The sequence below is a fragment of the Protopterus annectens genome, chromosome 2.part1 (assembly GCF_019279795.1).
Source record: "Protopterus annectens isolate FY-2018-M chromosome 2.part1, PAN1.0, whole genome shotgun sequence".
NCBI classification, from domain to species: Eukaryota; Metazoa; Chordata; order Ceratodontiformes; family Protopteridae; genus Protopterus; species Protopterus annectens.
Genome location: NC_056729.1, coordinates 360,036,026 through 360,058,748, shown reverse-complemented (window position 1 = coordinate 360,058,748; position 22,723 = coordinate 360,036,026). Strand labels below are relative to the sequence as shown.

The following is a 22,723-nucleotide window of genomic DNA, read 5'->3' as shown; positions in this document are numbered from 1 at the left end:
ACCACCTTCTTCTCTATCACACCTCCAACTCTTGCAGTCTACCTGAACAAAAATTATTTATAGTCTACTTGGGGTATAAAAGTAAAGTACAGTTTTGTACCTACCATAAATGTAGATGTTCGAAGATCCACATTGCTGCAGTCCTTACACTTGGGTATACCGCTGTCCTTGGTCGGCCCGAATACCAAAGTATATGGCTGACGTCGGTCATGACGCATTAAACTGACGCCAGGATGTCAGGGTATAAATGCGCATGACCGACGTCATATCCTCAGTCTTTTCTTGCCCCAGATGTCAGAAGACCCTAAACAGGGTAAAATCAAAAAATCACCAAACACTAAACACCCCTGCACCCAAACTATGTACAACTTTTTACAAATATATATTAAAGAACCAACCTATCCACACTACCACCCCCAAACACAGAGGGGAAGGAGGGAGGGTAAATTGGACTGCAGCAATGTGGATCTTCGAACATCTACATTTATGGTAGGTAGAAAACTGTACTATGTTCTTCATCTCACATTGCTGCAGTCCTTACACTTGGGTAGATTCCCAAAGCAGAGGTAAGGGAGGATGGCAAATCAAAGAGAAGCAGGAGCCGCCAAAATGCCCTGTAAAATAGCAGTGGCAAACCCAGCCCTAGATTTAGAGTAGAGAGGAAGGTGGTAGTGCTTAGAGAAAGTATGTACTGAACTCCAGGTAGCTGCCTCCAGAATATCCTTAGTTGCCACCCCCCTTAGAAAAGCTGTAGAAGTGGCAGTAGCCCTAGTGGAATGAGGTCTAATCCCTGTTGGAATCTCCTTGCCATGATGGGAATAACAAAAGGCAATGCAAAACCCAATCCACTTAGAAATAGTTTGTTTTGACACAGGCTTGCCCTGAGAACACAAAGCAAAAGAAACAAACAACTGCTGAGACTGCCTGAAACCCTTAGTCCTGTCTAAGTAATAGCGTAACTGCCTGTGTACATCTAAAGTATGCAAAATCTTTTCTCCTTTATTTTGGGGGTCTGCATAAAAGGTAGGTAAATGAATAGTTTGGTTTAAAGACACGCTTGAAACCACCTTGGGCATAAAGGAAGGGTTAGTACGTAGAGATACCCTATCCTTATGGAAAATCAAGAAAGGCTCAACCGCCATAAGGGCCTGCAATTCAGAAACCCTTCTTGCAGAGGTAATGGCCAACAAAAAAGCAGTCTTCCATGACAAATATTTCAACTCAGCCGTAGCTGCAGGCTCAAAAGGTGGTAGAGTGAGTTTTTCCAACACATAATTGAGGTCCCAAGCAGGAGTAGGAGCTCTTCGTGGAGGTCTCATGTTCTTTGCCCCTCTGAGAAATTGCTTGAACAAAGGATGAGAAAACAAAGGTGGATCACAGTCATAGTGAGCTGAAATTGCTGCAGCATGAATCTTAATGGAAGAGAAGGACAAACCTTTGTCCAATAACTCAGTAAGATATTGAAGAGCCACACTCAAATTAGGCTCAGAAACATCCAAATCCTTTGCTGCATTCCAAAACAAAAATCTCTTCCACTTGTCTGCATACACTTTCCTTGTACTAGGTCTTCTAGCTTCCATAATCACATTCAAAACTTGTTGAGGAAGTTGAGCCCTGCTATGAGCTAAAACAGGATATGCCATGCTGTGAGATGAAGAGAGTGAAGCTTGACATTGAGTAGATGACCGTCCTTTTGGGACAACAGGTGTGGAATCAAAGGCAAGGGCCAAGGTGGTTTCCTTACCAGACTTCTCAGTAATGGGTACCAATGCTGTCGAGGCCAATCTGGAGCTATCAGGATCATTCTTGGTTTGTCCTGTCTGACCTTTAGTAGTACCTTTAGAAGTAGAGGAAGAGGCAGAAAGGCATATACATGGAGATTTTTCCAACTGAAAGAAAGAGCATCCACTTTCCAAGCTGCCTGATGTATCCTTTTTGTGCAAAACTTTGGCAGCTGGTGGTTTAGAGGAGAAGCAAACAGATCTATGTCTGGAGTTCCCCATGACACTGTTAATTGCTGAAATACATGAGGATCCAATTGCCACTCGTGGGGATCCATGATTTGTCTGCTTAACACATCTGCTAAGGAGTTCTGCACTCCCGGCAGAAACCTTGCCTGAAGATTTAGTTGTAAACTGAGAGCCGTGTCCCACAAAATCATTGCTTGTCTGCATAGAGGGTAAGAATGTGTTCCCCCTTGCTTGTTGATGTACCACATGACAGTTGTGTTGTCTGTTAGAATCAACACCTGCCCTGGAAGAAGTAATTCCTTGAAAGCTATTAATGCAAACTGGACTGCTAACATCTCCTTCAAGTTGATATGTAGATGCTGTAGTCTGGCAGGCCACTTGTCCTGTATCCACTTTCCATTGAGATGAGCTCCCCAAGCTTTGCCCGAGGCATCTGTTGTTAGAATCTGACTCGCCTCTGGCCGGGTCACAGAAAGTCCCCTGTTTAGGTGACATTGCTGAGCCCACCACAAGAATTCCTTTTGGATGCAAGGTATTATTTGAATGACAGTGTCCAGAGCCTGGCAGTGCTGTGTCCATAGATTCTTGAGATACCATTGTAGCTTCCTCATATGCAGTTTGGCATTGGGAAGCACCAGAATACAAGATGCCATGAACCCTAAGGCTTGAAGGACTGTCCCTGCAGTCAGCCCGGACTGGTGTGATAGTTGTTGGAAGTAAAGGGAAAGATTCTTTTGTTTGTCCGGGGTCAAAAAGGCCATCTGGGTTGCTGTATTCAGTCTCACACCCAGAAAGCACATGTCTTGAGAGGGTACTAGACTGGACTTTGTTTCGTTCACAGAATACCCCAGGCATCTTAGCACTGCTATCACATATTTTAAATGCTGAAGAAGCTCGTCCTTTCCTTGAGCCAGAATCAGGCAATCGTCCAAATAAGGATAGATCTGTATTCCTCTCAATCTGAAGAAGGCTATCACTGGAGCCAGAACCTTTGTGAATACCCTGGGTGCAGTAGATAAGCCAAAGGGCAATGCAGAGAACTGATAATGAGAATTTCCAGCTCGAAAACGCAGATACTTCCTGCAACTTAGAGTGATAGGAACATGAAGGTAAGCCTCCTTGAGATCCAAAGTTACCATCCAGTGATCTTTGCCCAGCAGAGGTAAAAGCTGTTGCAATGTCAGCATCTTGAACTTGGGAATGTCCAGAAAGGTGTTGAGGATAGACAAATCCAGAATTGGTCTCCACGTGTTCCCCTTTTTTGGTACTAGGAATAGGCGAGAATAAAATCCTAGGCCCCTTTCTGCCATAGGCACCGGTTGTATGGCCCCTATCTGGAGTAACAGAGGAATTTGTCTGTAAGCTTCTAGTCTGTGCTGAGGAGGAATGTCTGGCATGCCCTTGAAAGGTGGCAAGGTATGGAAATAAAATCTGTAACCGTGGTGAATGATATCCAATACCCATCTGTCTTGGGTAATTAAACTCCAGTTCTCCTTGAAAAGTGTCAGTCTTCCTCCCAAAGGTGCTGCCAGACGGGAAGGTTCTGGCAGTTGAAAAGGTAGGTCATTGGGTCTGTCTACGAAAGGGCTGACCTCTGCCCTCACCTGAAGACTGTGCAGGTGAGCCCCCTGTCCTGGATCTAAAAGAGCCCTGAGCTCTGCCCCTACCACGCCTAGACCTACCCCTAGACTGGGAATCATAAGAAGGATATGTCCACCCCTTGCTTGGCCAATTTCTACTAAACTTTGGAGGCTGAACCTGTAAAAAATCTTTAACAGTGTGCATAGACTTAGCTTTGTCTTCCATTTTCTTTAAAACTGCTTCAACAGGCAAACCAAACAACACATCAGATTGCAAAGGGGCATCCAAGATCCTTGTCTTAACATGCTCAGCTAAATTCTGATCCCTTAGCCAGGCGTGCCTCATGAGGACAGAACCAGTGGCAGCCACCCTCGAAGAGGCCTGTACAGCATCAAAACCACATTGTAAGGAATGCTTACCCACCTGTTCAGAAACATGCACAAGATCTTGTAACTCCTTACATTCAATACCTTCTGCCAGAGCATCTACCTTAGACTTTAACTGTGAAAGAAGATAGATCTGATATCTTAGCATGTGGAATTGACAATTCAAAGCCCTCATGGCTAAAGTTGAAGAAGTATAAACTTTCTTACCCCATCTGTCTAAAGCCCTTGCCTCTTTATCCGGAGGAACCGGATTTTTAACAACAGAAGCCTTAACCCCTTTAGGTCCCTGAGTAACAGTCTCTGGATCAGCCCTAGGGCTTTTAAAAAGATACTTATGAGCTTCAGGCACCCTATAGTACCTGTCCGGCTTAACAGGAGCGGGAGGTAAAGAATCAGGGTTAAGAGAAGCCTCTGCAAAAACATCTTCCACCACAGAAAGAACAGGAGGTATAGCTAAAGGCCTATGCTGGGGTAAAAACAAAAATTCCCTAAGTCTTTTCCTGGAATCAGAAAAATCCTGACCTTCCCATTTAAAATGCTCCCTCATGGTATGGAGAGTCTCTGAGAATGAAAAATCCTCAGGAGGAGAAGCAGTAGGAGTAGTGTCATCCACATCAGAATCAGAATAAGGAGAAAACTCCTGCAAATCTTCAGCCGAAGACTCCGAAGTATCAGAATCCTGCTCAAAATTCCCAAATTCAGGATCCACCCTAGGCCTTTTGTCAGGAGGGGGCATAGAACCCCTAATCAGAGTAATTAAATCTTCAGCCATCCTAAGCATATGTCTCTTGGGCACAGGGCCTGAAGTACTAGGGGAGACACCTGCTGCAGCTAAACCTGGCCTGCCCCTGGAAGAAGCCTTGGTAACAGTAGGGGAAGGCCTAACCACTTTAGGCAGAGAGGGAAGGACAGTTACCTGAGAAGCCCCTTCAGCCTGGCCTACCTCCTGAGAAGACACATCCTGTAACAATAAAGTCTCTCCCTGGGACTCTAAGGAAACTTCTGTTTGAATCTCCGGCTCTACCGAGCCTTCTAAAGAACCGACGTCCGGGACGGACGGTTCTTCTAACCTAGGCCTAGGTGCTTTGTCCTTGCGCTTCTTCGAAGTAGCGGGCGTCGGAGCATCCGACGGCATTTTGTAATTGCACCGCTTCCCGAAGACTAACTTGGCACAATCTAATCTCCTCTTTATAGTACGTTTGTTAAACCTAGCACAAGAGGGACACCCAACAACGTCGTGCTCAGGCCCTAAACAAGGTATACACAAGTTATGGTAATCCCTATGTGGTATCTGTTTCCCACAAGAAATACAGTTATTTACTTTTTCTGACATCCGGTAAAATACTGAGGCAAGAAAAAACCAAAATATTCCCCAACGGGGTACTTAGCCAACTTTGATTCGGTCTGAAACTCCGGTTTCGGAAAATCTCAGGACGCCAACCTGCACTCGCAACGTTGCTTCTGCATCGGACCACGCGGCAAAAAAGACTGGGGATATGACGTCGGTCATGCGCATTTATACTTTGACGTCCTGGCGTCAGTTTAATGCGCCATGACCGACGTCAGCCATATACTTTGGTATTCGGGCCGACCGAGGACAGCGGTATACCCAAGTGTAAGGACTGCAGCAATGTGAGATGAAGAACATCAACGCAAACACTTTGAAGCAAAAATCCTAAATCTTTTACACATTGCTGCATATTTGAGAGCCATGCATATACAATTCCACTGTTTCTTTGTGAATTACTTATCTAATCTCTCTTCCCAATCTTTTCTAAGCTTCTCGGACTGATTAATACAGTTATCATGCAATATTTTATATGCCCTACACATCAGCCCTTTTTAACAGCAGCTTCTGTTCTAGACATAACTAAAACCTTAACTAGTGCAGGTCTTTAACTTAGGATTCCCCTATTCCTTTACCTATGCCTACAATCTGATATCAATCCCTGACAAGGAAGGCAATCTCTAAACTGCAGTTCAAATGTCTTCTTGGCCTCATTTATTTATTTTATTTTATTTTACATTTGTTTACCGGGCTAGTCCAACTGGATATATTTCCCGGGGAGAAAAGCTCCACATTAAGGTTAGTACAAACAAGTCATTAAATAAAAGAAAGCAACAATGGTTAGTAAAAAAATACATACAGAATTAAGGTGCAAACAAAAAAATATATGAGAAAGTTTATGCTAGTAAGGACATATTACTTCTATTTACAGTATAGGAGTAGGGGAGTTATACTTTAGTAGGACATTCATAAAGAGTAAATATATATAAGCAATTAAAAAAATGCAACCATCTAGCTTTGCTAATTAAATTGAAACAGAGACTAATTAACAAAGGTATTTAGAACTAGTTCTTCAGACGGGAGAGAGTAGGAGGGGGAGGAGAAGGTAAAGCTCATAAGTAGAATCATAAGATTAGTCAGGATTGATGCATGGGCATAGCCAGAGTGTCTTTAGGTGTTGTTTGAGTTTTTGTTTAAAGAGGAAAGGTGATGACATAATACTTAGAGTGGTAGGTAGTGAGTTCCAGTGTTTACCTATGGTGTTAGAAAAAAGTGAATCGCCTGCAATGTTATTGGACTTAGTTAGCTTCACAAGAGGTTTATTAGAGGAGCGCAGTGAATTTAGATTAGAATAGGGAGATATGAGATCAGAAAGTATGGGGGTATTTTCCGGCTGGTGAAATAACCTGTGTATAAAGGTAAGTTGGGAGACTAGTAGGGTATTGTTCAATTCTAGCCAGTTTAGTTGTAATAGATTATGACAGTGGTGAGTTCTAAATGGATTTCCAGTAGCGAATCTAGCAATGCTATTGTATGCATTTGCTAGTTTAGTAAGGTTTTTTTTCTTTAAGTTAGTGTATATGGGAGAGGCATAAAGAAGAGTGGAAATAAGATGAGATTGAGCAAGTGTAATTTTAGCCTGGGAGATAGAAAGTTTTTCATTCTAAATAAGGAGCCAAGTTTTCTATTTACGGTTTTGATAGTGTTATTAATGTGGTTATCAAAAGTGAGGTTGTTGTCAATTGTAATACCTAACAGTTTTGTGGTAGAGTCAGGGACTATGTGTGTACCATTATTAGAGGCAATAGAGAAGTCTAAGAGGGGGGACTTACTATTGGGTCTGAAAAGCAGGAGTTTGGTTTTATTGGCATTTAAAAGTAGGCAGCGTTTCAAGAACCATGCCTCAACTGTGGTAAATATGTTCTGTATTAGGGTTTGTAGTTCAGAGGAGGTATTAGCAGAGCAGATGAGAGTTGAGTCGTCTGCATATTGAATGCATGTAGCTTGAGGTATTGCTACATGTAAGTCATTTATGAATAAAGAGAAAAGGAGGGGACCTAGGATGGAACCTTGTGGTACTCCAAGAGTGACTGGCAGAAGAGATGAAAGTGTGTTTTCCCAGAGAACAGCCTGTTGCCTGTAACTAAGGTAGGAGGTAAACCATTGAACCGCTTTGGTATCTAGTGAGAGAGATTCAAGGGTTTTTAGGAGCAGATGGTGGTTTACCATGTCAAAGGCTTTTGACAGGTCTAAGAAGAGAGCAGATGTTAGGATACTATTATTGCGGTTTTTATTGATACACTCAGTAAATGATAAGAGAGCTGTGGTAGTGCTATGAAATGGCCTAAAGCCATGCTGGCAGTTAGCTAGTAAATTGAATTGAGTTAAGTGGTGCATTAGCTGATGATGAATACATTTCTCCATTATTTTTGCTAGGGGAGATAGGAGAGCTATAGGTCTATAGTTAGAATACTCTTTTGAGCTGCCTCCTTTATGTAAAGGGATTATGTGGGAAACTTTCCAGATAGCAGGGATGGTTCCTTCCGTAATGGTCCTATTTATAAGGAAGGATATAGGATAAGCTACTGCTTCGGCCGCTTTTTGAAGGTATTCAGATGGTAACTGATCTGCAGATGGGGTACAGGGTTTAAGTTTTAGGATGAGTTTCAGGATGTAGGAAGTAGAGACAGGTTGTATTTGAAATATGGGGAGATTTGCAGGTAAGCAGGTGGGGGTGTGTGATTTGTCTATAGTAAGTTTGTTTGCTAAAGACTTAATGGTGTCTGTGAAAAAGGAGTTAAAGGCATTGGCAGTTTGGTCTGAGGTATTCATTTCAGTCCCTGATGGTAAGGGTGTACTAGAGCGGCCTGGGTGTAGGAGCGAATTTAGGGTTGACCAGAACCTCTTGGGGTTGTTGTAGTGAGTTTGTTGTAGTTTACAGTAATAATTCTTTTTATCCAAAAATACAGCTTTTTTCGTGCTATTTCTTAACTGTCTAAAGGTTTGATGGTCTGAAATAGTTTTTGTAGTTCTCCATTTAGCCCAAGATTTATTTCTAAGTAGTATTTTTTGTCTTGTCTCTTTGGACAGCCAGGGGGCAGGTTTAGATTTAACTCTGACAGATCGTTTTGGAGCATGTTGGTCGAGGATAGCTAGGAATTTGGTATTGAAGTAATTGGTAGCATCTTCAAGAGTTAGGGTTTTTAGAAGATTCCAGTTACAAGCTTTTAGTTCATTTTGGAATAATAATGGGTTAAAGTGTTTGTTGCTGCGTGAGACTCTGTAGGTAGGAGTATAATTAGTGTCATTTTTTTGTCTTATGATGTAAGTTAAGTAATGATCACTTGCATCATCAGGCAAAGTTCCTACTGTGTATGTTTGTTGCAGTTTGTTAACTAGGATCCAGTCTAAAATATTTTCTTTGTTATTGGGTTTATTGATTCTTGTGGGATTATTAATTGTCTGAGTAAAGCCATGAAGACTTATATGGGATGAGGGATTATTTGTATTGACAGAAGACCAATCACAATTAAAGTCACCTAGAATGATAGTTTCTTGTGGGTAAGAAGAAGATATACAACTTAGGATATTTTCAATTTTAGTGTAATTATTGCCAGGAGGAAGGTAGATACAGATAATATATAACGATTTGTTAGGGTTTAGTTGTAGTTTAGAAGTAAGGATCTCAGCTTTATCGTCATTTAACGGGATGGCAGGTTGTGAAGAGATATTTAATACATTTTTAAATAGAAGCGCTACTCCCCCACCCTTACGTTTTAAGTGGTCCATCCTCAAAATATTGTATCCTGGGGGAAGTATTGCATTGTCTTTAGTACCAGGTTTCAGCCAAGTTTCAGTAAGACAGAGAATATCAAAGGAGTGAATGTCTAGGAGGGCATGGAGATGGGCAATCTTATTATTAATGCTTCGGATATTCAGATGCCCGATCAGTAAGGCATTAGAAGCAGTTGTTAGTGTAAGTGGGGTAAGGTGTGGGGTATTGTAGGTTGTGTCAGAGAAGTTATTAGATGGTCCTGGGTTAGGGTGGATGTCACCATCACATAGGATTGGTATTTGTAGTTCAAGTGATGGTTTACATGTAAAGTTGGTTAGATATTTGAGCTTCCTTATGTTAGGATTGTTAAAGTTAATGTGTGTATGTCTATGGAATTTGGGTAGTAAGTAGTTGGGGGGTGCTTATAATGTTTGAGTGAGTGCAAGTATGACTAGGATTCTGAAAAGCTGTTTGTCTGTGGCAGGTAGTAAAGTGGAAATAGTTAGTTCTTTCATAAGATGTAAGGAGATAACAAAAGGTTAAGCATAAAGAGCATATGTATATGAATATTAGGTTATGTACCATAGTTTTAGATAAAAGAGACATATTGCTCTGTTACCTTTCCCTCTCTAATTATCTGTCCAAAATATCTTAGATTCTTTGTCAGCTTCCTCCAGTAAATTCCCACTAAGTGCAGCCACCCCTATCTGCAAAATCTCTTTTATTTATTCCCAAGCTGGCTTAGTTCTTAAAATACTTTCTGTGACTTTTGAATATAATATTCTGCATGACTTATTTTCCTTAAGGATATGCACTCTTTCATTGTTTTTTTTGAATCCCCCCCCACTACATCATCCCTTTTCACTTTGAAGTGGCTTTCTCTTTAATTTGTGTGCACAATCTTAACTGTATGGAGAGGAATAAAGACAAGATAAAAACAGGCAGCATTTAGTGGAAGCAAATGCACAGGCTGGATCATGTGTCTTAGCAAAGATAACCTTCATTTTTTATTAAGGCAAGGCAATGGGTTATGGGGGTATTTTGGGGATGCATTTTTTGAGGGTTTCCATTAAAACAAATGTCTTGTAATATGTGACATAAGTTCAAATGGATATGACAAGAAACTTTTATAAATGATCAACCTGCCAAGCATCATGTAAAACGCATAAACTAGACATTTAAAAAAGCTGTTATACATGGGAATGTCAGCTTCTTCTCACAATGACAATACTTTCCATATTATCTTTGAATGTGAATGGTCTCAGATATATACAAAAAAGAAAGAGCAGTGAACTACATTAAAAAAACAGAGTGCAAATTGCTACCTATAAAGTTATACAACACAATTAACACAATGTCACTCTTACACATTTCCATCCTCAGCTTACTCACAACAGTCCCCCATCTTACATCATATTATCACAATCTCTTGCACCAACTCCTCCACCTACCCCTTCTTCACCCCACCACATACCTACCATATTATCACCACACCTATTTAACAGCTCCAAAGTAAAACTATTCAAATATAGATACATACAAATATCAGGTTCCTCACATCTAGTCCATAAATATTACAGACCAACACCTAAACTGTCACACCATCGTTACAAAAAAAAAAACAAATGAAATTATGTGGTGACATCCACCCAAACCTATACAGCAAGAACCATTTGGTCCTAACACCACTTATCTTCAAACAATCACCAACCTACGATGCAAAACCTCTGAGTTTCCATTCATCAATATGAACCTCAGAAGCCTCTTAAAGTACATGCATTTCACGCTTCTCTCTCCTTTACACTCCTGACATTGTAGTGTTAACTGAAACCTGGCTAAAACACAAGTTTTCAGCCACTACCTTTAAAGTACTCCTATAACACTGCGATTGGACACCTTTAAAATATCTCCTTCTAGACGCTGCTGTTGAATATTTTAACAACAAATTCCTTGACATTCTTAACAGACTTGCTCCACTCTGAAAGGATGAGTTAAATCAAACTGTACTCCATGGCTGACCAAAGAAACTAAACAGCTACTCAAACAAAGAGACAAAACATGGTCTCACTATCAGAGCACCAAAAAATAATCCTCCTTCAGTATCTACTGACAACTGAGAAACAAGTCCAAAAAACAAATCAAAAATGACAACATACTACACCAAAATCCAAACAATCCACCAAAACAACCCCCAAAAATTCTAGGGTGCTATTAAACAACTTCTTCAACCTGGTCAGTCCTTAACCTCAACCCCCGCTACCACAAACTCTAAAGACAGCCTAGCCACCCAGTTTAACACATTCTTCAACTCAATACTATCCCTGGGGAGTAACAACAATGCTCCCTTATCCATCCCTACTGCAACAGAAGCCACCACCAACTATTTCTACCTAAAACCAATCCAAACAAGCAATATAAAAATGCTAAAAACTAAAGCCCACATCCATAGCCACTGACCACCTTCCTGACGAATATCTCAAGGTAGCAGCTGATGCTGCCTGCTACTCAAACTCTCTACTGATCAATCACAGATCAACATATCCTCAAAATCTGGAAAATCTCCCATGTCATTCCCTCAACAGAATTTTCAACTATAGACAGATAGTCATTTTATCACCCCTATCAAAAATCCTAGAAAAATGCATACACTTACAACTCATGGACTATCTAACCATAATAACTTGCTATCCAATACCCCACAAAGTTTACATCCAAAGCACAGCACCACTACTGCCCTTTTAAGCTTCACTAACTCAATAAACCAATTAAAAAATGAAGGCCAACATGTCTCCTCCATCTTTCTAGATATGTCAAAGGCATTTGAAACAGTATTCACACCAAAAGCTTCTCAATGAGCTGTCTTCCCTAAACCTGTCCCACTTAGGTAATTGTGGAACCATGTGAGGCCTATCAGAGCGGCAGCAAGCTGTAAAATGGCAAAATAATCTCTCATCATATTTACCCATTACAGTCAATGTTCCCTAAAGATCAATTTTATGGCCACTTCTCTTCACTATCTTTAATACCACTACCCATTTTGCAAGCATAATTCAATATGCAGACGACTCCACTCTAATATGTGCTGCACCTTCCCTTCAGCAACTACAAGAAAAAAAACAAAGATCCTTCTCAGCCATAGAATTGTACCTCTCCAGCTATCAGCTCATCCTTACTCCAAACAATGCCAAATTAATGTTTTTCTCGAATACAAAGTCCACTGATCAACTATCACTCTTCCTCATTTATTCATCCAACAAAACCAATATTGAACCAGTCTCATACCAAACTACTCAGTGTCACAATCGACAAGTAGCTTGAGATTCGACAAACACACAGCACTAATAATCAGAAACACCCAGATTAAACTAAGCTCACTCTACAGAGTTCAGCCACTCCTAACCAACTCCATCAGGCTAGCAAATGCTAGAACCCACTTTCTATCTTCCTTACTGTACGTATCTCCAATCTTCACAAACCTTTAAATAAATAAATAAATAACCTGACCAGGCTTCAGGCCAGATACTACAAAATCGCTAAATTTGCCACAAACTCATCATATAGATCCACCACTCTGCAGCCCTCCAACTAAAATGACTGGAATTACTCAACCTCTTATCCCTAAATCAACTTATAACTGCCCATACCACCATAAATCAATCACACAAATGCCCAGACTTCAAAACCTTGTTCAACCTACTCAAGTAACAGAACCCTGCAATCTACTGACAAATAACAGTTTCGGTGATCCACTTTATTCCAACATTATTTCCAAAGCCTGGAACTCCATCCCCAACACATCCTTAACACTACCAACTCAACCAAGTTTAATCAACTTCTTACAGCACATTTATCTAATAACTGGCTCTGCTCATGCACCTCTCCTGGCTGACTGAAGTAGATATCCCTTTACTTCTTTCTCTTCATCACCTCTCAACTACACTTCTAATATTTCCACTTTCATCCATCTTCTCTCCCTTTACCATCTCCTCAACAGTGGTATCTTCTTACATTCTGCTTCCCTCTGGATCACTATTGTTCTATTAATGTTGTAAAATGTTTGTCTACTCTACACAAAACCACACTAATCCATATCTATTAAATTTTGCAACACTGTTGCCATTCATTCAGCCATTATACATAACATTAAAATGGGCTTATATGAAGCTGTATCTCATGGGTCTTTACCGTCTTTAGGTATTACTGCCACCACAACGCTTTGTCAGAATGTTGGCATTTTCCCTCCTTTCAAATGCTGTTAAACAAAACCTTATAGATCTTTATCACTTTCTTCCCTCCTAGCGTCCAAACGTCCACTAGAATATCATCTATTCCAGGTTACTTTCCTGCTGATTACTTATACATCACTGGGAAAGGTTTCACTGGCAAAGTCTTTCTGTGAGCTTTATTATCATAAGACTGAGGAGCAGTGTCACCTTCTGCTTGATGGCACACTTTTTGTTGGCCAAACTTTGGTATATCTTCCTTAGCCTGCTCTGCATCAAAAAATTACTTTGATCTTTGAGGAAAAAATATTCTGAAGACAGCTAGATACAGCAACTTGAATGTCACATCTGCCTCTCGACTTTCCCTGATTGCCGGGATAAATTAGCTTCTCTTCTGCCTGGTTTACAGCAAATATTCATCTTCCACAAGCACACTGCTGTCTCCAGCTTTTAATATTTTCCCTTTTGTCACAGTTTTGTCAGTATCAACTTTTTCTGCTAGCAGGACTGCATCTTTAGTAATACTGGGTTTGGCTGCTTTCTTGTGGCCAGGTTTGAACCATATGAGATGTGGAAGGTTTTGAAGCATACACTCAATCTGCCCTTTCAATTAACAAATCCTGCTGCGGAATACCAGCTCAGCATTCATAAAATTAATACAGTTCTTTCCAATTTCTCTTGTGCAGGAGAAAATCTCAAGGTTTCCCTACATGTTCTGTTCTCTAATTCTACCATTTTTTGAAAAATTACTTCTTGAGAAGCGTCACACTCAGTCAGCCTTTTATTCATTTCGATCTGATTTTTGAAGTTTTATCAGCTCATTTAGAAATGTTTAAAGTGTCTTCCATTTTTTTCCAGCCTTTTGTTATTTGAGTTGATGTGAGTTGATAAAGTCCTTTCATGTTTTGTTTATTTTTATAATCTCTGAGCACATTTGACTTATTTTTTCCTCTAGATTACTGGAAGCCATCACTTGTACCAAAGCTGGACCCTGAACTGCTTTTTGCTGAACAGCTGCAGGACTCTTCCCAGTCAGTGTTTTCTCTTTACCTTTTCTATCTGATACTCTTTCAGTCTCTCTTAATTTCTTCTTTGCTGGCAACCAGGCAGTGTACTTACTAAACAGTAACCGAATTTACAAAACGTGACAGAGTTCCTGGTCCTTGTCGTTCAGTTTCTTTTTCACACTGGGAGAGCTGAAGTTAAGCTGCTGATCAGTGTGCAGTCATTTTGGAAAGCCTTCAGACTTATTATTGTGCATTCCATTATTACCAGAAATTCACACCTGTGGAAGCACTACAGCTTGCACATAAGTGTCATTTTTTTGGAACTGAACAGTATCACATAAATACATTTTGGAAAACAAATCAGTAAATGATCTTAAATAACATTTATTCATGATATGCATCTGATGCTTTATTTTTTATTTATTTTTGATTTAAGTGGGTAAGGGGGAATGAACTGCAAACACTTTTCTTCCCAAACACGGCTACAAAGGCAAGGGTAAGTAGAGTGCATGTGGAAAATCTGGAAGTCAGTTAATTGGCATGGTTATTTATTTTTGTGTGTTTATTTTTTTGTGGGGAGAGGTATGAAGAAAAATTACAAATGTTTGGATAGATCATGCAAACCACAAAGCATCACAGGAAATGCAAGGCAATCGAATCTTGAGATCATTTGTATCTTGCTCCTACCTAGTCTTAGACTGTACCTCCTTTTTCAAGTAGGTTAGATCAGTCAAGCCATGCATGCAATTGTGAATACTCATCCATTCATCCCGTTCCCATATGAAGGAAGATAATGTATCATACTGCTTACTTTGCAGCAAAGGTGGGGAAGATGCACTGTAATCAACTTATCGCTACACAGTGCTTTATTTATTTGCATATAAAGATTTAGATATGAGGCCTTAGTGCATGTGGAAGTACTTGATTTGTGGAGATAAAAAAATCCAGGTCCAGTGGGGCCCTAAAGGAAAAAGAAGGCAAGGCAAAGATCTCATCCTCAGGAGTATACAAGATTAAGAATAAAGGCAGAGTTCTTCCAGTCTTTTCGGGTAGCTTAGGAATTTTAAGCCAGTAGTCTTCTTAGAAACTCCTGGAGTCTTTCTAGCCATTTGACTTGTCTAGTAAAGTATATCCCAAAGGGGCAATGTATTCAATAATTGGCCTTCTCAATGCCGAATATAAGGGGACAATGACTTGCTTAGATCTGATGATTATCCTTAAACAATCAGTTGCGCGAAATAAGACTTTCTGATTACCACTGTTACATGATAATCAAAGCACACGGAATGATCAATCCACGTGCCAAGGCCTTAAAAATATCCTCATTTCATATGTTAGGTGGAGGGGTTGTCAACCAAATCTGACAATATTGCACTTTTTATTATTTAATTTAAGTCTATATTCAGTAGAGAGAGTAACTGGAGGTCAGGATTGAGGCATGGACCCTGCAGCTGACAGGCAGAGATATAACTCTCTGTTCCATTAAATAATAATTTCAAGGATCGTTAACACTGGCAACAGGTAATAAATTACCATGACTTGCATTCAGATGACAAACAGAACAATGCACTTGAAATGTACAGTTTTCAATTTATAATCAGGGTATACAGGTTGAAATTAGGAAAGCAATAATTTCATACTCACCTTAGGCCACAGCATGGAAGAGTGATGAATCTGAGGAGGGCTAAAAGCACCCGTAGAGGAAGGAGAGTAAATACATACAGGAAGGCATCCAGGCAGAGAAAATATCCAAAAAACATCAACTACGAAGTAAAAAAAAAGTATGTTAGAGTAAATAATACTTGTTGTACCTAGCAGAGTACACATGAATATAATGACACACACACACACACACACACACACACACACACACACACACACACACACACACACACACACACACACACACACACACACACACACACACACACACACACACACACATCACACTGACAGCCAGGAGATGGGTGTTAAAATGTTGAATTAACAAATATCAACATGTTCTGTGAATGCTCAGGGCATCACCCCAGAACAGAGCAAATGAATTGTAAGTATGTTTGCAGGGAGGCAAGCCCCCTGCACCTCCAACACTCCCTGCTAATTATATATACTATCTCAGAAAAGTACATTTGTGTACACTTACCATAGACGTAGATGTTCGAGTGTATTCACTGTTGCAGTCATCACATTTGGGTTATTTGCTTGCAGTAGCCCTCAGTCGGCCTGATTATCAATGTCTTGGGTCCTGCGTCAGTTGCCGTCTCATCTTCCGTGACGTCAGGTAGTCAGAGGTATAAAGCATGCAGCCGACGCCATTAGATCAGTTTTTCTTGCCCCAGATGCCAGGTGCCCTCCTAATGGGAAGCAATTTTATATATATATATATATATATATATATATATATATATATATATATATATACACACACACACACACATATATATATATATATATATATATATATATATATATATATATATATATACATATACACACACACACATATATATATATATATATATATATATATATATATATATATATATATACATATACACAAGGTTACACCGCCAGCAAAAATAAGCTTTTAAACATAGTAAAGGAGAGTAGAGGAATAGCCAAAAGAAGTCAGGGGGCTGGAGGGAGGGTAACCAGGACTGCAACAGTGAACACAATTGAACATCTACATTTATGGTAAGTGTACACAACTGTACTATGTTCTTCATGTTTCACTGTTGCAGTCATCACATTTGGGTAGATGCCCAAAGCTAAGGATGGGAGAAGGAATTTAGATACCATTAGGACCAGCTATAAGGCCCTACAAGACTGCAGTGGCTAAGCCAGCTCTATATTTAGAGAAAATTGGTAAATGGTAATGGTTGATGAAAGTATGTACAGAACTACAGGTAGCAGTTTATAGGATGTCCCTGGTAGGGACACCTCTGAGAAAGGCTGCAGAGGTAGATGCAGCCCTGGTTGAATGAAGTCTAATCCTATGTGGGATAGGTTTTCCATGGTGCTTATAGCAGAAATGAATGCAATGGCCTATCCATTTAGAAATGGCTTGCTTTGAAATAGCCTTCCCCTCTGCCCCTGCAGCAAATGCCATCAGCAGTTGTTCAGATTTCCTTTGAGGTTTAGTCCTGTCCAAGTAAAATCTAAGTTGTCTGTGCATATCTAAGGAGTGCAGTATCCGTTCCCCTTTGTTCTGTGGATTAGAAAAGAAGGTTGGCAAATGAATGGACTAATTAAGCGCCACACTGGATACCACCTTGGGCACGAAAGAGGGATTGGTCCTGAGGGAAACCCTGTCCGCATGAAAGATGATGAAAGGCTCCACTGCTATAAGGGCCTGTAATTCAGATACCCTTCTTGCTGAAGTAATTGTTAAAAGGAAGGCTGTTTTCTAAGAAAGGAATTGTAACTCTGCATTTGCAGCTGGCTCAAAAGGAGGAAGAGTGAGTTTTTCCAATACAAGGTTAAGGTCCCAGGCTGGAGTTGGGGCTCTCCTGGGTGGTCTTAAGTTTTTGGCCCCTCTGAGGAACTGCTTCAGCAGTGGATGAGAGAAGAGGGGTGGTTCTGTGTTGTAATGAGCTGAAATGGCTGAGGCGTGAATTCTGATGGAGGAAAAAGAAAGGCCCTTGTGAAGCATCTCAGTTAATCATTGAAGAATCTGAGGTAAATTGGGCGCTGCTGTTCCCATCCCTTGAGTTTGGTTCCAGGCACAGAATCTTTTCCATTTTTCAGCATAAGATTTTCTAGTACTAGGCCTCCTTGCCTCCAAAATGACATCCAACACTTGTTTACTGACGGATGGTAACGAAGAGATTAGGTAATTAGCCAGGCTGCCAGGTTCAGGGTTTGAAGCTGAGGGTGCAGAATCTGACTCTCCTGCTGCGACAGCAGGGTAGGGGACTGAGGCAGGTGTCATTGAGCCAGCAATGACAAATTGCACAAGAGGGGTACCAGTGTTGGTGTGGCCAGTCTGGTGCAATCAGTATTATCCTTGGTTTGTCCTGTTTGATCTTTAGTAGTACTTTGAAGTGGAAAGGCCGAGGAGGAAACGCATAAACTGACAGATTTTTCCAGGTGAAGGACAGACCATCCACTTTCCAAGCTTGTTTGTGGAGAGTCCTTGTGCAGAATGTGTCCAATTGGTAGTTCTGGGGGAGGCAAACAGGTCTATATCTGGGCTCCCTCATTTGTTGATCAACATGTTAAAAGTCTTTGGTTCTAGTTTCCACTCGTGTGGGTCCATGAGATTTCTGCTTAGTTTGTCTGCCAGTGTATTTAGTTTTCCTAGCAGGAATTGAGCCTGAAGATGCACTTGGTAGCTCAAGGCTGTGTTCCACAGAGCCATGGCTAGTCTGCAGAGGGGGTATGAATGGGTACCCTCCTGCTTGTTTATGTACCACATAACAGTGGTGGTGTCCGTATTTACCATTAATTGTCCTGGAAGAATGTAGTCCTTGAAGGCTGTCAGAGCATTCTGTACAGCTAACATTTCTTTTTGATTGATATGCAGGTGCATTTGACTTGGGTTCCACTTGCCCTGAATGCACTTCCCTGCCAGGTGAGCCCCTCATGCAAAGTCTGATGCATCTATTGTTAGGGTTTGGGCAGTAGGGGGTAGAGTGAAAGGTAGTCCCTTGTTTTGGTTGCAGGCCTCTGCCCAGCAAAAGAACTCTAACCGTAGGCAAGGTATGATAGGAATCATTGCTTCTAGATCCTGAGAATGTTGACACCATAGGCTTTTTAGATACCATTGTAGTTTCCTCATATGCAGTCTTGCATATGGAATTAGTAGAATGCAGTAGGCCATGAATCCCAAGGCTTGCAGTATTTGTCTTGCAGATTGCAGGGTTTTTGTGGCCATTAGTTTGAAGTAAGTTGTCAAATGAATTTGTTTCTCTGGTGTGAGGAAAGCCATCTGGGAAGTTGTGTTCAAGCTTGCTCCCAGGAATATAATATGTTGACAGGGTACCAGATGTGATTTCTTTTTGTTTATGGTGTACCCCAGACAAGTAAGCACCTTTTGTACAAATGCCAGATGATTCAAAAGTATGTCCTGGCTTTCTGCCTGAATTAGACAATCATCCAGGTATGGGTATATCTGAATATTTCTTTGCCTGCAAAATGCAATGACTGGAGCTAGGCACTTTCTGAATACCCTGGGTGCAGGTAGATAAGCCAAATGGCAGTGCAGAGAACTGATAGTGCATGTAGCCTGCTTTGAAGTGTAGGTATCGTCTGCAATATTCCCTGATTGGGATGTGCAGGTAGGCTTCCTTTAAATCCAGTGTTGCCAACCAGGCATCTTTGCCTATAATAGGAAGTAACTGATGAAGAGTTAGCATCTTGAATTTTGGAATCAGCATAAAGGTGTTTAAGATAGAAAGGTCCAGGATAGGATGCCATGAGTTGTCTTTTCTGGGTACCAGGAAAAATCTTGAGTAGAAACCTCATCCCTTTTCCTCTTCTGGTACAGTTTGAATAGCCTGTATGCTTAAGAGAGAGAGTACTTGCTTTTGAGCCTCTGCCCACTGATTTGGGGGTAGATCTGGCCAGCCGTTTGGGGTTGGTAATGAGTGAAAGTGAAATCTGTATCCTTGGGAAACTATATTTAAAACCCATTTGTCCTGAGTAATGAGTTCCCAGTTTTTTGCCTGCAGAGCAATCTTTCCCCCTAAAGGAACAGTCAGTTGAGAAGTGCTTGGAAGTTTTAAAGTCAAGTCATTGAGACAGTTTACCATAGGGGGAGTCTTACTACTCCCTCATTTGGAAGTGGAAGCCCCCCCACTGCTTAGTCCTGTGCGTACCCCGAGACTGAAGCCTGGGTGTTCTGCTGGTACTGGGTTTGGACTGATAAGGCCCGGAAGAGAAAGGAAAAGACCAGTTCTTAGAGGGCCAATGTCTACTAAATCTTGGAGGCTGTACTTGTAGGAAATCTTTTAACAGTTAGCATAGATTTAGCTTTTTCTTCAATCTTTTTAAGAACGTCTTCTGCTTTGTTGCCAAACAGGCAGTCCTGATGTAAGGGAGCATCCAGCAATTTAGCTTTAACATGATCTGGCAAAGATTGCTCCTTAACAAAGCATGCCTTCTAGGTACAGACCCAGTGACAGCAGCCCTGCAGGATGCCTCTAGTGAATCAAAACCACATTGCAAAGTATGCTTTCCAACCTGTTCAGCAGAATGCATTAAATCCTGTAAATCCTTATTTTCAGCACAGTCAGGAATCAACATCATTTTCTGTTTAAGCAATCCAATAATACGCTGCTGATACTTTAACATATGAAACTGGCAGTTTAAGGCTATTGGCCAAAGCTGCAGAAGTGTATACTTTCTTACCCCATCTATTCAGTGCCCAGTAGTCTCTATCAGAAGGGGTAGGATTTTTGGCAGTAGTAGCCTTAATGCCCTTAGGTTCCTGTGAAATGATCTCAGGATCCGCAGTAGGATTTTTAAAAAGGAACTTGTGAGAGTCAGGGACCCTGTAATATTTATCAGGTTTTCTGGGAGCAGGAGGTCAGGGGCCAAGCCAGATTCCGAAAAGGCATCATGAACAATGTCTAGTACAGAGGGATAGCTAAGGCCTGTGTTGGGGCAGGAGTAAGAAATCCCTAAGCCTCTTTTTAGAATCAGAGTAATCCTGGCTTTCTCAGTGAAAGTGCTCCCTAAGAATATGCAGGATTTCACCAAAAGATAAATCCTCTGGGGGGTGGGGGGTGGGGGGGGGTGGAGTCCTCTGCATCAGAATCCTCATATGTAGATAAGGGTAAATATTGGTCATCAGAGGAAGCAGAAATTTCAGAATCCTGGTCAGAAGTATCATAAGCAAATTCAGCCCTAGGTCTCTTAGAGGGGGAAGGTTGGTTCCCCTGATTAAAGTAATAAGGTCTTCAGCCATTCTTATTTGTTTTTTTAGGCATAGAGGCCTGACCATGCAGTCTGGGCATCGGTTTTCTAGGGATAGTTCGAATTTTATGCCTTGATGAAGAAGATGGTGTCTGTTTAATATGCAAGTCAGTAGGCCTGAATACACCCTCAGAAGCCGGTGCCTGCACAACGGCTCCGGACCCATCCAAGGTAGAGACATCCGCAAGTTCCACAGTTGAAGCATCTCGCAGCATACCGGACTCTGAATGGGTCTCGGTAGGTACTAGGCTATCGGCCCAAAGGCCTACATAAGCCTAGCCAACAAGGTTCCATGGCTTACGACACCCAAGAAGGTTATTTTCATGTGCCACTGTCGAGCAGAGACACAGAAGTGATCCCCGGGGTTTATTTCCCATTTCCCATCCACTCATCAAGATTTTTCTTGAAGAGTGCTAATGAAGAACTTTGCTTGACACAGATGGGTAGCTTGTTCCAGAGTACAGGAAGTCTCTGGGACAGGAATCTATCCCTCCAGCGTGACCTGTTTATTGTGGTGACAAGGTTTAGGTCCCTAGAGCGTGTAGCTCAGAGGGAATGGGATTTCTTTAGGTGTAGCATGTCCAACAGCTCTGGTTTGACATAGCTTTATATGTTAGGTAGAGATCACCTCGGAGTAGGAGATGTGCTACGGAGTAAAGCTGGAGTTTTTTGAGGTGGTCAGCATAGGGCATTTGTTAGAGGCCAATAACCCTCTGTGAGGTACTTCTGTGGCCTTTCCAGCTGCTGCAGATGTCTTGTGAGGTACATTCTAAAAGGGGCGTTGTACTCTATAATGGGTCTAATGACTGTCGAGTAGAGGGGAACAATAACCTCTTTTTTTCTGGATGAGAACCCTTTTATGATGAGGTGTGCCACGTAGAAGGTCTTACTGACTACTGTGGCGATGTGACTACCAAAGGAGAGACTACTGTCCACCTGGGTCCCAAGGTCTCATCACGCATTCGGTGTTAAGTAGACTGCTGCCTATGTGGTAGTTCATGGGTACAGAGTCTTTACCAAAGGGGATGGCACTGCACTTTTTGACATTGAGCTTCAGGCCATGGCTCTGACACCAGGCATCTGTCTCAATGAGGCCCTTCTGTAGGATGTCCACATTTGGGGACTTGACTATGGCTCCTAGTTTGCAGTCATCTGTGAACTTCATTAGCCAGAGGCCTTCTGTGTTAGCCTGTACTTCAGATAAATAGATACCAAACAGGAGAGATCCCAGGATGGAACCCTGTGGTACTCCACTTGTCACTGCTTTGAGGTCAGATTTGGAGTCTGCAACTTTTACAGTGTGGGTTTTGTCAGTGAGCCAGTTGGCAACCCATCTTGTGACGTAGGGATTTATATCTAGTTTAGTGAGTTTAGCTATAATTCCAGAATGGGGGATGGTGTTGAAAGCCTTGGCGAGGTCAAGATAAGCTTTGTGAACCACCTTACCCTCATCCACGGCTTTGGTGATTGCCTCAAAGAAGTCGATCAGGTTCGGGAGGCATGTTCTGCCTTTCACAAACCCGAAAGTACAGTTTTGTACCTACCATAAATGTAGATGTCCGAACTGGATAGCAT

The 22,723-nt window shown here is 41.4% G+C and overlaps 1 protein-coding gene across 2 annotated transcripts in view; it reads right to left on the bottom strand.

Annotated features, from left to right (window-relative positions):
* Positions 1 to 22,723, bottom strand: part of TAPT1 (transmembrane anterior posterior transformation 1) — a 1,296,801-nt gene that overhangs the window by 836,898 nt on the left and 437,180 nt on the right. For both annotated transcript variants that reach the window (XM_044062200.1, XM_044062199.1), the window contains exon 3: positions 15,875 to 15,993. In XM_044062200.1, the coding sequence (XP_043918135.1) occupies positions 15,875 to 15,993 (119 nt within the window). The remainder of the gene's footprint in view (positions 1 to 15,874; positions 15,994 to 22,723) is intronic.